The following is a 13,512-nucleotide window of genomic DNA, read 5'->3' on the forward strand; positions in this document are numbered from 1 at the left end:
CCATGTCTGGGATCAATATAAGTAACATTGTAGGGTTGTTATGGACTGACAGTGCTTATATGGATACTTAACGGGCTTTTAATGATGTTGTAACCACAACATGTGGAGCTGCCAGTGTTGGACTGGGTGGACAAGGTCGGAAGGCACATGGCACCATGTTATAGTCCAATAGGTATATTTGAAATCAAAAACTTTTGGAGCGCTGCCCCTTTGTCAGGTGAAGTGAAGCACACAGACACAGAGTTTATAATCATAGAGATCAAAAGATCATACAAGTGGTGTGAGTGGAGTGTTGACAGGCTGAATAATAGGTCTCTGCAGGTGATCAAGAGTATCAGATGGTGTGAATAAAGTGTCAACAGCTGAATAGCAGGTGAAGGGATGACCTGTAATCTGATTCATTAAGGAAGAGAGATAATTACAAAACATTAAAAATAAGGTGGTTCTGGAGATAAACCAAAAGACTGGAATAACATGGTAGGTGTAAGAGTCACACGCCGAGGGTCGAACCAAAGTAACAAGTACTGATCCAAAACTATACAAACTAAATAAGGCAGAGAGATCATAATAAGTTATCAAGGTGATGGTGTCAAAACTGGACAGTAAGGAAGATACAGAACAATGTAATGGGGTCACATGTAGTGCGGCATATAACCAAGATCGTGGTTGAGGCCATCTTCATGGCTACAGAACTCAGCTATTGGTTTCAGCTCAGTAATTCTGTGTTATTGTGGTCCTCAAGGTACACATAAATGCAGAATCATTGTGAGGTAGCAATGCTAACCACTGAGCCACTGTGCCACCCAAAGTGGGGGCATTTTCAGGATGGCAACCTGTAACTGCATCACAGGGATTAGAGCTAGGGCCTCAATTATTGACAATATATAGTAATATTTGAATGAGGAAAATGAATATATAATCACCAAGTTTCCAGATCACACAAAAATAGGTGGGAGGGCAAGTGGTGAGGATGACACAAAGATTCTACTGAGGGATACAGACAGGTTATGTGAATGAACAAAAACTAGCCAGGTAGAATATAATGTGGGAAAATGTGAGTAATACACTTTGGCAGGAGGAATAGAGGAGTTGAATATTATTTGAAGCTGCAGCACAGAAGGATTTGGGGTTCCTTCTGCATAAATCCGAAAAGCCTGGCCTTTAAATTCTATGGGTAATAGGGAAGGCAATTGGACAGTTGTCCTTTATTTCAAAGTAAACACAATACAGAACAACCTCGATTATCTCAACGAGATGGGCAGGGAATATTTTGTTTGGATAACTGAGAGTTCGGATAATGAATAGTTTGGATAATGGATAACGTTTTTACGGGACTTAAGGTCTTATTTGAATAATCCGAAATTTGGATAATTGATATTCGGTAATCGAGATTGTACTGTACAAAAATTGGTAAACCTTGTTATGACTGTTCAAGGCACTAGTGAGACCATGGCTGGAATACTAGGAACAGTTTTCTATTCCTCCATGGGATGAGGATGCTGCTGTCTCGGTATCATTTATCGCCCATTCCAGAGAGTAGTTAAGAGTCAACTATACTGCTGTTGTCCAGACCAGGTAAGGATAGTGGTTTCTTTCCCTAAAGGACTTTAGCAAACCAGATGGGTTTTCTTGACCATTGACATTGGATTCATGGTCATTATTGGAAAGCTTAGTTCCAGATTTTTTTTGAATTCAGTAAAATGGGGGTGGGTGGCGGGGGGGGGGGGGGGGGTGGGGTGGAGTGGTGGTGGGTGCAGTAGTTCAGTGGTTAGCAATGTTGCCTCACAGCACCAGGGACCCAGGTTTGATTTCAGCCTCCGGCTGTCTGTATGGAGTTTTTACATTCCCTCCATGTCTGCATTGGTGCCCTGGCTTTCTCCCGCAGTACAAAGATGTGCAGCTTGGATGGACTAGCCATGCTAAGTTCCCCCATAATGTCCATGGATGTGCAGGCTAGGTTGGTTAAGCATGGAAAATGCAGGATTACAGGGATAGGGTAGGGGTCTGGGTCTGGGTAGGATGGTCATCAGAGAGTTGGTGTGGACTCGTTGGGCCAAATGGCCCCCTTCCACATTGTAGGGATTTTATGATTCAATTTGCACTATTTGCCATGACTGGATGCAAGCCTGGGTCCCTAAGGCAGTACCTGGGTTAACAACCCAGCGATTATATCATCAGGCCATTGTCTCCCCCTCAGGAAAAATATATTGGCTTTGGAGGCAGTCCAAAGAAGGTTCACGAGATTGATCTTGGATATGGAGAGATTTTCTTTTCAGGAGTGTTCGAGTAGTTTGGGCTTGAACTCTTTGGAATTTAGTGGAATTCTATTCCTCCATGGGATGAGGATGCTGCTGTCTTGGTATCATTTTGAAAGGTATACAATTGTTAAGGTGCGTGATCAGGTAAAGGAGTAGAGGCTGTTTTCACTTGTGCTAGAGTCCCTGAGAACCAAGAGGTTACACATTTAAGACAGAGATGAGGAAGACTTTTTGCTCTTAGAGTGCAGTGATTCTGTGGAATTCTTTACCACAGAGTGCTGTCCAGGCTGGGTGTGTAAGTATATTCAAATAAGAGAGACAGATTATAATCAGTAAAGGAATTGTAGGAAAATGGAGTTAAGGATAGTCAAATCAGCCATGACCTTATTGAATGGTGGAGCAGACTCAATGGGGCTGAATGGCCTACTTCAGCTCCTCTGGCTTATGGTCTCATTGTCTTAAGTACTTACATTGCTATAAAATTCATACTTACACAGGCTGGGCTCTGTGCTGTGTCGCTAACACACAGTAACTGCAAGCTGGCTGCTAATATTATCACTGCTATTGAAGGTCACACCTTCAATAGCAGTGGAACCTTTGTACATCACACGTTTGTGATGCAATCTAACAGCAGAAAGATAAACTGCCTACGTGATCTTGGATTTGTGCAATAATACAAGTATCAGCAATTAACAAGACAATGACTGCAGTAAAATTGACTCCAAGTCCAAACAGCTGAAATCCAGCAAATACACAAGTGGATCCTGAGTGAAGGATGCAAAACAATGATGCTACATGTTTCATGTTGGTTTCTGGAACTAATTAGGTTTAATAGTCAGGAAGAGCAAGTGAATTCATATCACCTTCTGACACACTCAGCCAGCATCTGATTCATTTGGTCTGATTTTATTAAAGAAACCTTAATTTCCACAAAGTACTTTAAATTTAATTTGGTATCTTTCATGATTGACTGACCATAGATCCAGCTGAGACCGATGAGTTGCAGGAGAGCTGTTATAACGAGAATCCAGTTCATAGCGTAATGATCCATAAAATTTAACCAGTAAATCCCAGCCTAAAATTAAATGGAAAATTCAAAAATGGTACATAGAAAAATGATAGTATTCTTCCTTTCAAATTCAGACTTTGATGAGATTTTAAAAATGTCTACTTGTGAGTGCGTATAAAAAAACACAAGTCTAACTAAGTGCTTCGAAAGCTTCTGATTTCAAATAAACCTGTTGGACAAGAACCTGGCATCGTGTGACTTCTGACAGTCCAACACTCTTTCCATATCATAACTAAAGCAAAATACTGTGGATGTTGGAAGTCTGAAACCAACACAAACATTCCTGGAAAATTTCAGCAGGTCTGGCAGCATCCGTTGAGAAAGAAACTGATTTACTGATTCTAGTCTGGCACAACTCATCTTCAGAACTGTTCCAACACAATTCTAACTCAATGCTCAATACCCCCTCATTCATTTATGTTATGGCATCAATTACGTTGCTGTGCTGTCTTCTCCATTCTCACCTGAATGTCATTTTTAAACTGAGGAGATCAGCATTTACCTGCAGTGTTCCAAATGTGATCTCACTTGATCAAATAAGTGAAAGAAGCAAAAAAGGTTACCTCAGAGTAGAATTGGACCTTGATCAGCTGGGCCAATGGGCTGAGGCGTGACAGATGGAGTTTAATTTAGATAAATGTGAGGTGCTGTATTTTGGAAAGGCGAATCAGGGCAGGATTTATATACTTAATGGTAAGGTCCTGGGGACTTTTGTTGAACAAAAAGACCTTGGTGTGCAAGTTCATAATTCCTTGAGAGTGGAGTCACAGGTAGATAGGATAGTGAAGAAGGTATTTGGTATGCATGCCTTTATTGGTCAGTGCATTGAGTACAGGAGGTTATATTGCAGCTGTATTGGTTAGGCCACTTTTGGAATACTGCATTCAATTCTGGTCTCCCTGCTACAGAAAGAATGTTGTGAAATTTGAAAGGATTCAGAAAAGATTTACAAGGATGTTGTCAGGGTTGGAGGGTGTGAGCTATAGAGAGAAGCTGAATAGACTGGGGCTGTTTTCCCTGAAGTGTCGGAGTCTGAGGGGTGACCTTATAGAGCTTTATAAAATCATGAGGGGCAGGGTTTAAGGTGAAGGGGAAAGATTTAGAAGGAACTTCGGGGCAGATTTTTCATGCAGAAGGTAGTGTGTATATGGAAATGGTGGAGGCTGGTATAATTGCAACATTTAAAAGGCTTCAGGCTGGGTATATGAATAGGAAGGGTTTAGAGCGATATGGGCCAAATGCTGGCAAATGGGATATCTGGTCAGCATGGATGAAGGGTCTGTTTCTGTGCTGTATGTCTCAATAGCTCTATGATTATTAAATACTTTTGAGATGTCAACATCGTGACCCTTCATGTACATCTTAACCCTTTGTCTCCAGTTTTAATTGCCTGGGAACATTGCGTTAATGAGATTTGTGAAATTACCAACTCTCCCCACTCAGTATCTGAACTACATTCCAATTAAACACAAACATATGAATAAATGAACATAGCTCAGGAGTAGGCCATCCTGTCCTAGGGGCTTGCTCCATCATTTAATAAGGTTACCGCTGTTATGAATTGCTTTGAATATATTTGCATCCTTCTTTTCATAATACTGTTAGCCAGCTAATTTTCTATCCATGTCAATGCTAACCCCTAAACCATGAGCTCCTACGTTCTACAATAAATATTAATGTGGCACTTTGTCAAATGCTCTGTAAATCTAAGTACTGTACATCCACCATTTCCCCATTACCAAAAGCTCATATTTCATCAATTTGTTAGAATTATTTCAGATGTAATATGTTCTCTCCCTTCACAAAACTGTGCTGGCTCTATCTGACTACTTCAAAACCTACATTGTCATGCCACAAATTCCTTAATAATAATTGCTAACATTTTACTTATGATAGATGTTAAGCTAACTGCTCTATATTTCTTTCTTTTTGAATAAAAAGTTATATTTTCTAACCCAGTCATAGAGTCATTCAGCATGGAAACAGACCCTTCGGTGCAACCATTCCATGCTGAACATAATCTCAAACTAAACTGGTCCCACCTGCCCGCGCTTGGCTTATATCCCTCCAAACATTTCCTATTCTTCTATTTATCTAAATGTCTTTCAAACATTATAAGTGTACTCACATCCACCACTTCCTCTGGAAGCTCATTCTACACATGAACCACTGTGTGAGAAAAAAAATGCCCCACATGTCTTTCTTAAAATCTTTCTCCTCTCACCTGAAAAATATGCCCCTTGGTCTTGAAATCCCCCACATTTCAAGACATCACATCTGTATCCCTCATAATTTTATAATGCCTCTATTAGGTCATCCCTGAACCTCCTATGTTCCAGTGAAAAATATCCCAGCCAATCCAGCCTCTCCTTATAATTCAAATCCTCCATTCATGGCAACATCTTGGTAAATCTCTTCTGAACCCTCTCCAGCTTAATAATATCCTTCCCATAACAGGGAGACCAGAACTGAACACAGTCCTTAAGAAGACTTTTCAAAACCAAAGGACGTTTGATAGATTCAAACCAATGTATCAACTATCTCACTAACCATTTCTTTAAACACTATAAGATGAATTCCATCAAGCTCCAGGCACTTCTCAGCTACAACATTCCCTCAGTCCCACATCTTTGGTGATTGTACTTTTCCGGAGTTTCTTGCTCCCTTCTATTTTCTGATTCTGAGATGTTACTTGTATCATCTAGAGTGAAGAGTATAATTACAGCCCCTAGCTTTGGACAATCAGTCATATGAAGGCATTACTGGATATGGCAAGACATTTTGGAGGAAGAGCAGCAAGCTTTGTTTTTAATTCATTGCCAGGATGAGGACAGCACTAACCAGGTCAGCATTTATTGCCCATCCCTAATTACCCAGAGAGTAGTTAAGAGTCAACCATATTGCTGTGGGTCTGGAGTCACATGTAGGCCAGACTATTCCTTCCCTAAAGGACATTAGTGAACCAGAGAACTGTTTCCAACAATCAACAATGGATTCATGGTCATCATTAGACCCTTTATTCCAGAGTTATTGAATTCAAATTAAACCATCTGCCGTGACAGGATTCGAACCTGGGTCCCCAGAACATTCCCTGGATCTCTGGATTAACAGTCTACTGATAATAGCAGTAGGCCACTGTCTCCCCTAAGGCTAGGCCAAACATGTTCGCAGACAGTGAGGGAGAAACCTCTGATGCTAATAATTGTGTCATGATGCTGAGTTGCAGCAGCCAACATCAAGGCAACTGAGTTACCAGTTGAGAGCAACTGAGAATAACACATCTCTCTCCAAATAGGTATACAATCACCAGGTCAGAATGAGTTGTCAAACCTCGAAAATGTTTTATTGATGGTTGGATTATCAAACTTCTTAATTCACATCTTTATTGTTTGTTGGTAACCTCAGTCAGTGCAGAAGTTAAACCTGTGTTTTTGTGTTACTCTGCATTGTAAACCAGCCATCCAGGAGACAGTGAGGACTGCAGATACTGGAGATCAGAGTCAAAGAGTGTGGTGCTGGAAAAGCACAGAATTATCGTCCTGCTGAAGAACTTATGGTCAAAACCTCGACTCTCCTGCTCCTCAGATGCTACCTGACTGGTTGTGCTTTTCCAACACCACACTCTTTGAAACCAGTCATCCAGCCAACTGAGCCAAAAGATACCAGTGTGGTGGTGGTGGATGAGCAGGAATATTATAGAGGATAGTAGAAGAGCTGATCATCACAGGAGGAGACTGAAGAGAAACAGAAGGAACATCGGTGAAAAGGGAGATGGTTAGGAGAGGTGGGGAGGATATATAATGTAGAGGAGGAGGGTAGAGTGTGAACAAATCAAGGGAAACATTAACAACCAGCATCTTTTTCTTAACTGGCTCATACAGAGGGCTAGCAGAGAATGTGCAGTATAATGGGAAGGGTTCAAGATCTCTTCCTGCACAACGCAATTATATCCAACAGAAACAGAAATTGAAGAATATGATTGCACAAGGTCTCATTTAAAGGCTTGGCAATGAGGGGAAGCTTTTGCTACAGATTAAAGGTGAATAAACAATTCCATGTCTTAAACATAATTTCTCTCAGAGCGAAGCACTCGGATACACCAACAGTGACAATGATGGTGGAGCTGGTGGGAAGCAGAGAGTATTCCATATGCAGCCGTGCAGGAGCATTCACAGGTACATGTATCTGAAAGTTAAGGGCATAGGGATCAGGCTGTTCTGCCACCTGTGGAATTCTAAAAGCAAAGGAATGTGGATGCTGGAAATCTGAAACAAGAACAAAATTTGCCAGAGAAACTCAGCAGGTCAGACAACTTCTGTGGAGAGAAAGCAGAGTCAACATTTCAGGACCAGTGATCCTTCTTCAGAACTCATTGTAGCTAGGAAAAGATGGGATATACACTTGAAGATGGAGCCCATACAGAGAGAGAACACTTGTTGGGCAGACAAAGGAATGGATACTGTCGAGCCTGGGAGAAAGAAAGGTTGCTTATGGGGATCATTAGTGAGTGAAAATGGGTTAGCTGCGATGAAAGCAGCCCATGTGGTGACAAGGTTATCAGGAAACCCTGGCCAATATCTCCGTCATCGGCTTGATGTGAGACTCAATGTTAGCTGGAAGGACTGCATTTCATTCCCATTTGGGGTCCCTGCAGTCTTCAGGACTCAATATCGAGTTCAATAATTTTAGGGCCTGAGCACCTTCATCCATGTCCTCCCTCCCACTGGGCCAGACCTTGTCAAAACAGTGTTAGGGCTATACATAATGCAAAATAGTAAATTCATTGCTTTTTGGATCCACTATTCTATGGTAATAACAATCTAACTATTTGAAACTAGACCAGAAAACATTCACTCGGGTATGCACTGTCACAAGATTCCATATGTAACTGTTTAGCATAATGATTCAGGGATATAACTTTGATATCCATTACAGACTGGGCTACTTCAGACACAATGAGAGGTGTACCAAAGCCAAATTAGACCAAGGCTGTTTTGCTAGACTTACAAAACATTACATTAGGAAATATAATCAATATCAATCAGATGAGTGTTTGTCAACAGTAATGCAATCACTTTAAGAAAAAAGACAATGAATGATCCACAACTGAAGGCATTTGGGAAAGTTATTATAGAAGTCTGGCTTGATGTGATACAAGAGGTGCCAGAGACATTTCAAGATTTTGGCCATACAGAGATGAAGCAGATGCCTCTCAAGAGGCAAACAGATGCTTGTAGCTGAAGCTCTTTACCAAGATCTATTGTCTCATTATACCAGGGGCATATGGGCGTAGGGTGAAAAAGGCCCTGTACAGCTGACTGTGTATTGCTCAGGTCACAACAGAAAAATCGAGAAGACAGTGAGGGTGTATCAGACATGTCAAAGTCAGCCACCACATCAACAGAAAAAATCTCTCTACCCTCACAAGATTCCATTATACCTTTGGTTGAAGCTTGTAACAGATTTACTTACCAACCATGGTGACAGTTTTCTTCAAGTCACTGACTAATTTCCAATTTGGAGAAAGTGAGGACTGCAGATGCTGGAGACCAGAGTTGAAAAATGTGCGGCACACCAGCCTTATTCCTGAAGAAGGGTTTATGCCCGAAACGTCGATTCTCCTGTCCTCGGATGCTGCCTGGCCTGCTGTGTTTTTCCAGCACTGCATTTTTCAACTCTAATTTTCCAATTTTCCAACCACTAGACATTGGAAGAATAACTCAACTACACCCATGGTAGTCACCACGAGTACAAAGTGCATTCTATTCAGTGTACCTGGAGAAAACATCTGAAATTGGACCATACTGCACCGATAGATCCTTTATGGACCTGGGCCATGTCCTTGCATGTGTACTAAAAGGGGCCTAAATCATGTGACAGCCTCACCACATTATCCCAGACCCAATACATTTGCTGAATTAAATGGTTCACACTAACCAGGCATGTGACATGAAATGCAAGGCAACTAAACACTGTCTCCATATTGCTATGTCATACTTCAGAACAATACCTCTAGGTATAGGCTATCCATCACCAGCAACAATCATGTTAAAAAGCAAGTCAGGACTCCTTTGCCAAGTCATTAACAGTCCAGAATCCCATAAGTACTGGATAAACACCTTGAACATCAAGGGAGTATTAAAAACAGCTCACAGTCGACATCTGGGTTTGGAATTGTCTCATTTATGTGAATGATAAAAGGTTTGAATCATACATCCCATCCAGGAAACATGGAATTCGGAAAGTGCAATGAACCTTAAACCCGAGAAGTCGCAATACCCAATTGAACAATGAAATGGAGGAAGAGAAAATAATTTAGGGAATTGTACAACATTCTAACATTGAGCATTCCGACTGTGCACAGAACACCACCAGAGGTAAACTCAGGGAATGAAAATGTTGAACTCCATTATTAAAATAGCCTCCTCTTTAACAAAAGGAAAGTCACCAAAATATCAGTGAGCCAAGAACAGTCAGCTGATAAATCTAGACCTCAGGACGGAGAGACAATCATGAGATCTGGAAGGATTGTATCACTTTAAGAGGAACATGCTGACGAGCAAGTAGCCTTGATGTCACATTTCACAGACTCGTTCAGTGTGCAGTACATATTGCGAAGGGAGAGCAGCTGTGCTTCCCTGTAACAACTAACCGCCATAACAAATGTGTCTGCTGAGCAATTTTATGACATAATGAACCGAATCATGGTCCTGTTTCCCAGTCCTAGTGTGAGTTTGAATTATCTGAGAGTGAACTCAGAATCAGAGCAAGATATCAATATGACATGATCACTGCACAACATTAAACAACTGCAAAAAGAAAGGACCAGAACACTAGCGCCTTCTTTATTATTTCATCCTGTGAATTTGATCACCTTTTGGAGTTATTGAGTATGTGTGATAGCAGCTTAAATCACTGAAATACAACCTACCTGTGTCACATATAGAAGGCCAAGCAGATAAAATAACGAACAAATGCCAGCTGTCAGAAGAAGGCGCTTTGATCGGAGCAATGTAGGGAACTGGTCCTGCAGGGCTGTCATAACTGTTTCTGATGAAGAAAATGTCAAATGAAGTGATTAATTAATAACTTGCACAATGACAGGACAAAACACCACTGGACACACCAAAGCCTGGAGTTTGGGGCAAAAGGTTTCTGCATCCATTTCTGTAGCTCTGAGATATGTATTTTTCCCCCAGTTGTGTTCCTGTTGCTCTGATGCAGAGGAAAACTGCATCATCGTTATCCTCAAATTACATGTGGGGTGTTTCAACATGAGTGAGTTTCAACATGAGTGAGTGAGTTTGCTGACCATCCTGCTCCCTGTGAGGCAGGTAAATAAAAATCCCCATCTCTTGAGCAGCAAGGTCTGTCTCAAACAAATGCGAAGGGATAAATTCTAGGCATGAGAGCAAAGAAAAGATATAGAACATTAACATCGAGATTGAAAATCACCATAATAAATATTGGGCAGAAGAACATCAGAATTAGGAGCATGAGTAGATAATTCAGCCCTTCAAACCCACTCCACCATTTGACATGTTCATGGCTGTTCTTATTCTGGTCGCAACGCTGGTCACCATTCCTGCCTGCTTCCCCTAGCCCTTTGTCCCATTTTTCATCAAGACATATCTTTTTCTTTCTTGAATTTGTTGATTGATTCTGCCTCCTGTGCACTCTGGGGCAGTGAGATCCACAGATTCACAACCCTCTCAGAGAAATAGTTTCTCCTCATCTCAGTTTTGAACCTACCTCCTCTCGGGCTATATCTATGACCTCTGTTCGAGACTGTCCCACAAGGAGGAATATCTGTTCCACATCTACCTTATCAATTCCATTTTATGTATCTCAATCAGATACATTCTTCTGAACTCCAGCAAGTACAAGCCCAAGGTATTCAACCGTTCCTCATATGACAGCCCTTTCATCCCTTGAATCAACCTGGAGAACATCGTTGGAACTGCCTTTACTGCCACCACATCCTTCCTCAAGTAAAGAGACCATATCTGGACACAATACTACAGGTATGATCTCAACAACACCTTATATAATTGTGACATTACTTTACTTTTTATAAACCAATTCTTTTGCAATAAATGCCAAGATTCCATTTAACTTTCTTATTGTGTGCAGCACCTACATACCCACTTTCTGTGATTCATACACATGGACACCGAGATTCCTCTGCACTGAGGCACTCTGAATCTGCTTCTGATTTAATTAATAATTTGCCCTTTTCTGGCCAAAATACGTAACCTCACACCTATCCACTTTAAATTCCATCTGTCAGATTCTAGTTCATTCTCTAGCTGTGAATTTTGCTTTGTTACATTCTGTCCCTCCCAGCAGATCATTGATATAGATTGTCAACAGTTGATGTCAGAGGATTGAACCCTGTGCTACCCTAATAGTTACAGTTCGCCAGAAGGACCCATTTATCCCGCCCCTCTGCTTTCTGTCAGTCAACCAATCCTCTATCCGAACCAATACTCTACCCCCAAACACCCTCCGGTCTAACCTTTTGTATCAGTCTTAATGCAGCACCTTATCAATGTCTTCTGGAGGTCTAGATATAACACATCCACTGTGTCCTCATTATCCAACTTGATAGTTACATCCTCAAAGAACTCCAACAATTTTGTCAAGTACAACTTGTCCTGTATGAAACCATGCTGCCACTGGGGAATTGAGCTTTGTTGTTCCAAGTGGTCAGTTCTCTCCCTTATTATTGACTTCAGCAACTTCCTCACGACCAAGGTCAAACTAATTGATCTCCAATTTTCCACATTTTGCCTATCTCTTTTTTCAAATACAGGCTTCAGAATCTAGGAAATTTTGGAATATAGTAACTAATATATCCATTATCTCTGTTGCCACCTCCTTTAATACCTTAGGGTGCAGGCCTTCAGGTCCTGGGGACTAATCTGCCTTTAATCCCATCAGTTTACTTAATACCTTCTCCTTAGTTATAGTAATTTCACCAAGTTCCTCTATAGTAACTGCATATTTTGGGAAGAAATTATGATCTTCCACTGCAAAAAGACATAAAATACTGGTTTAGTGCCTCTGCAATTTCTGACTTTCCCATAATTATCTCACCATTTCCATCCTCTAAAGGGCCACCATTTACTTTCACTACTCTCTTCCTTTTTATATACTTATAGAAGCTTTTGATGTCAGATCTTATGGTTTCTGCTAGTTTCCTTTTATAGGTCATCTTAGCTCTTTTGATTTTGTTTTTAGTAACCCTTTGCTAATGCTTAAAGCTCTCCTGATCCTCCAGAGTGTCTCTAACATTTGCAATATGATATGCCCTAGTTTTTTGTCTTTATGTTATCCTTGACTTCCTTGTTAAGCCATGGATGATTTTTTAACCTTTGTATAATTCCTCTTCCTCTCAGGAATATACTTTAATTGACAGGTATTTCATTTCTCCCTGAGCATTTGCCACCATTCTTCAAATGTCGTGCCCCTTTAATATTTTTCCTCAGTCCCCCAGGGCCAACTGCTTTCTCAGGCCTGTATAATTACCTTTGGCCAACATTAAAACTCCTGTATATGACTCTGTCTTCACTCTTGCCATCTGAATTTGAAACTATAGAAGGTTGTGATCACTGCTTCCAAGATGATCCTTAACTACATGATCATCAATTATTTATCAATTCTTCCTCGTTACACAATACCAAATCTAAAGTAGCTAGTCCTCTGGTTGGCTCCATGACACATTGCCCAAAGAAACAATCCCTCAGACACTCTATAAATCTTCCTTCAAGGCTACCCTTGCCAAGTTGATGAATCGAATTAATGTGTATATACAAATCACCCATAATTGCTGTTGTGGCTGTCTCATAAGCCATCATTACTGCCTCATTTAAACTAAGCCCTACTTTGGAAGTACTGTTTGAGGGTCTGTAAATTATTCCTACCAAGGGGTTTCTTCCCTTGCCTTTTATTTCCACTCAGATTGATTCAACATCTTGGTTCGTAGTGCCAATATCATTTCTTAATGCACCTTGATATCTCCCTTAACCAATAAAACAACTCCACCTCCTGTTCCTACTTGCCTATCCTTTTGGAATACTCATTATCCTTGGACATTTCACTCCCAGTACTGATCTTCCTGCAACCACATTTCAATAATCTTCACCAGGTGGTGTGACTGGTCTCTATTTGTGTTGTCAGCTC

The 13,512-nt window shown here is 40.9% G+C and overlaps 2 protein-coding genes across 3 annotated transcripts in view; one reads left to right on the forward strand and one right to left on the reverse strand.

The window, feature by feature from the left end:
• LOC122557080 (sodium- and chloride-dependent neutral and basic amino acid transporter B(0+)-like) overlaps positions 1-13,512 on the forward strand; it is a 77,525-nt gene that overhangs the window by 63,575 nt on the left and 438 nt on the right. Inside the window, exon 15 of the transcript XR_015758689.1 lies at positions 11,184-11,351. The gene's annotated coding sequence lies outside the window, so the exon portion shown is untranslated. The remainder of the gene's footprint in view (positions 1-11,183; positions 11,352-13,512) is intronic.
• LOC122557538 (sodium- and chloride-dependent neutral and basic amino acid transporter B(0+)-like) overlaps positions 1-13,512 on the reverse strand; it is a 71,732-nt gene that overhangs the window by 10,772 nt on the left and 47,448 nt on the right. For both annotated transcript variants that reach the window (XM_043705284.2, XM_087992225.1), the window contains 2 exons: positions 10,259-10,377; positions 3,234-3,333 (listed from right to left, as the gene is read on the reverse strand). In XM_043705284.2, coding sequence (XP_043561219.2) covers positions 3,234-3,333; positions 10,259-10,377 — 219 coding nt within the window. The remainder of the gene's footprint in view (positions 1-3,233; positions 3,334-10,258; positions 10,378-13,512) is intronic.

Source organism: Chiloscyllium plagiosum, unplaced genomic scaffold (genome assembly GCF_037043375.1).
Source record: "Chiloscyllium plagiosum isolate Xiang-an unplaced genomic scaffold, Cpla_swu_hap1 HiC_scaffold_11, whole genome shotgun sequence".
Taxonomy (NCBI): Eukaryota; Metazoa; Chordata; class Chondrichthyes; order Orectolobiformes; family Hemiscylliidae; genus Chiloscyllium; species Chiloscyllium plagiosum.